The sequence below is a fragment of the Stegastes partitus genome, unplaced genomic scaffold, assembly GCF_000690725.1.
Source record: "Stegastes partitus isolate 25-593 unplaced genomic scaffold, Stegastes_partitus-1.0.2 Scaffold1059, whole genome shotgun sequence".
NCBI classification, from domain to species: domain Eukaryota; kingdom Metazoa; phylum Chordata; class Actinopteri; family Pomacentridae; genus Stegastes; species Stegastes partitus.
The window spans coordinates 124,565-127,848 of record NW_007578790.1 but is presented as its reverse complement, the minus strand read 5'-3'; the positions used below and the strand labels follow the sequence as shown (position 1 = coordinate 127,848).

General features: G+C 46.8%; 1 protein-coding gene across 1 annotated transcript in view; it reads left to right on the top strand.

The window, feature by feature from the left end:
* The window catches only part of rptor (regulatory associated protein of MTOR, complex 1), a 202,978-nt gene that overhangs the window by 138,208 nt on the left and 61,486 nt on the right, over positions 1-3,284 (top strand). The window contains exons 13-14 of the mRNA XM_008295570.1: positions 1,106-1,189; positions 2,796-2,906. Of these exons, the coding sequence (XP_008293792.1) occupies positions 1,106-1,189; positions 2,796-2,906 (195 nt within the window). The remainder of the gene's footprint in view (positions 1-1,105; positions 1,190-2,795; positions 2,907-3,284) is intronic.

Genomic DNA, 3,284 nt, shown 5'->3' with positions numbered 1-3,284 from the left:
CCTAACAAGCCCCACAGGGCCTCAAGGCTCCTATAATTAACTTTGACTGGTGAAGAACAGACAACAGTTGAGGTATGAACAGTCTCTCTCATGTAGAGCAACATGTTAGAGCATGTTCAGCAACATGCTCTAACATGCAACACATGTTGCATGTTAGAGCATGGAGCAGGGGGACTATTTTTTCATCCCAACTTGCTCCATGTGGCCACCAAATTGTGTAGCTCTGGGTCAAACGTGCTTCCAACAGGACTCTGTTAACATTTTCAAGGGGGCGCTGTGGAGCCACTTCACCATTGACATGCCCAGTTACCTCAAAATATCACATTTTTCGCCAGTCCTCATGTGATTTTGGTGTTTTTGGTGATTTTTTCGTGCATGTTCAAGCCGTCAGAAACGTGTTTGTTTGGGCTGAAGAATAATAATAAAACTCCCAACAGCTCTGTAGCGCCCAGACTCTAAAAAGTGAATATTTATTAATTATAGTTATTATCTTTACAGCGCTTGAATGTTCTGGTTTCTTTCCACTGCTGTTAGAATCCACCGTTTATTTGTGGAGTTTTATTTTTATCAGCTGAGTCGTGACGGAGCGACTCCACTCCAGGATCTCTGAATCCTTCTTGTTTTCTTTGCTGCTGCCAAGAAGCCGCCGACGTCACGCCCGTGTTCCCACGCTCCTCCCCGGTCTTCCCCCGGCCTCCCGCCGCCTCCCCGCTCACGCTCGCCGGGTCGGAGTCACGGCGGCCGCTGAGGACCGGCGGCGTGTCGGTGGATCCGTCTGAGCGGGACCGGGCCTCCTCCGTATGCTCCGTCACAGCGGGGAGGCTGCGGCGCCGTAAAACGCTCGTAGAACCCTTTAAATAGCTCGATCAAGGAAACACACTCACATGTTTAGGTGTCGACTCGGCGAGCGGGGAGGCGCCAGCGGGCCGAGCCGCCCCCTCAGCGGCCTGTGGTGGAGGGCCACCTGTTCCCGGCTCCTCCCCGGCCTCCGTGCCATCTCCCCCGCCGTCCCCCGTCCTCCCTCTTCCTCCCTCCGTCCTCCCTTAATCCGGGCTTCCGGTCCTCCCTCCTCCTCGGCTCACCGTCCTCCTCTGCTCTGTTCCAGGTGCTGCTCAGCCAGGTGCACCGGCTACGGGCGCTGGACCTGCTCGGACGCTTCCTGGACCTGGGCCCGTGGGCCGTCAGCCTGGTGGGTGAAGCAAAGGTTCCCCTTCGTGCTGTGAATGTTTTCCAGGTTTCCGGCCTCTGACAGAGCGTTTAGGAACAGGAAGTAGAATGAAAACAGGTCCGGTCTCAGGAGAGTCTCAGTTTCATGAAACTGGAGCATTAATTGAACATTTGAGAGTTACTGATCCGTGGTGGATTATCTGCAGGTGTCTGATCGTGTTTATCAGGTTTATTTGGTCTCATAAACTCACGTATCAAATATGATGCACTCAGATTGATAAAAACAGTGTTTTTCTGCACATTACAGCAGGTTAACGTCTAAATGTGCTAAATCTAAAATACCTAAACTGGAGCCACAACAACACAAACAGGGTTAAAAACAACAACCAGGTTATTTTTACTTCACTTGTTTTTGTTCGGCACAAATTTTTTTCTCGAACTTTGAGCATCAAAATCCCGACACGTGGAAATCTGTTTGATCAGTTAATTCTGCTTTTATTTGACTAAAGCGAATTCTGTGTTTTCTTTATTGTCAAACATCTTCAGATAAAGTTTAGCGGCTCGTGTTAGATGTTAACGAACACGATTAACGGGTCAGGCGGTTTTAAAGTCGATCAGATCTGACCAAACCAACCCAGTCCCACCTGAACCCTCTGGTTCTGGTCAGTCGGTGTATTTATGAAGTTCTACTGTCAAACTGAGTATTTTTGTGCTTCGAGTTCATAGAGGAGGGTTTAAATTTTGCTCTTATTTAAATTTCTGCAACTTTTTCCACCAGGTTTGAGCCTCAGACTTCATCAGTCTGACAGACGGACGTGTTAAATTCAGAAACGGCGTCTGGATGTGTGTTGGTGTCGCGATCTGAATTAAAATCAGTTTGTTAGTTTTTTACTTTAGTTTTAGCGATAAAATAACGTTAGCTTCCGTCACTAGCGGCCAGGAAATCACTCTCATGACTGTTTTGACTGACTGAATTATTTAACTGTATCTGTAATTAACTTTTTGTTGGTGTGTTTTTTTTACTCACTGTTGGTTCATTTAACGGCGACATAAAAAAACGAAAGCAAAGTTTGTTTGATCATTTATTTTAAACAACTTTAAAAACTTTTCCCTCAACACTGACGAACTAATCAGACTTTCCTGCTGACCTTATTAATTAGTTTAATCTGTAGTTTAACCAGAAAGTCTCTGAATTCTTCCTACATTTGTTTTGTTTTATGAAGTGTGATTGTCAGACTAAATTATTTTTGGCTTTTTCTTTTTAAACGGAACGAAGCGATTTTGATTAAACTGTTAAATTCAGTCACGGATGAGGCGTTCAAGGACCGTTGGAAGAATGGACGATTCTCTCTGTTCTTGCTCTTATAAGTGATGTTTGTTTTTTTTATTTTATATTTATTAAAGACAGCATACCTGCAGATTCAGACGGGTACATCCCATCTGGTCGTTTATTTTAATTGAACATTTTGCAGCCCAGACCTCCTCATGTCGACGCCTACGGGCCAAAGGGAAAGCGAGCGTGTTGCTGGTGTTTTTAGATCCCAGATGTTTGCTTTCACTCAGCAGCTCAGACCTCTGACATGTCGACCCGTAGCGCTGCTTTGCTGACACCGCTCGTCTGTCTTCAGGCTCTTTCCGTAGGAATCTTCCCGTACGTCCTGAAGCTGCTGCAGAGTTCAGCCCGAGAGCTTCGGCCGCTGCTGGTCTTCATCTGGGCCAAGATCCTCGCCGTGGACAGCGTGAGTCGAACAGCCGAGCGGGATTCTGTTTGCAGAAGAGAATAACCTGTTTAATGTTTGATCCAGAACCAGCTTCAGTTGCAGAGAAACGCTCCCGTTACAGTTTAGATCTCTTCAGTTATTCAGATTTCTGTCTTTCGTCCATGTTGTTGGCTCTGAAACACCAGTTGAACCCTGAACAGCACCAAATACAAACCTCCTCTCCCATGTTTTTATCCTCAACGTACAAATGCTCATTGAATGACCCTCCTCCTCCTCTTCCTCCTCTTCCTCCTCTTCTTCCTCCTCCTCCTCCTCTTCATCCTCCTCCTCTTCCTCCTCTTCCTCTTCCTCCTCCTCTTCCTCCTCCTCCTCTTCATCCTCCTCCTCTTCCTCCTC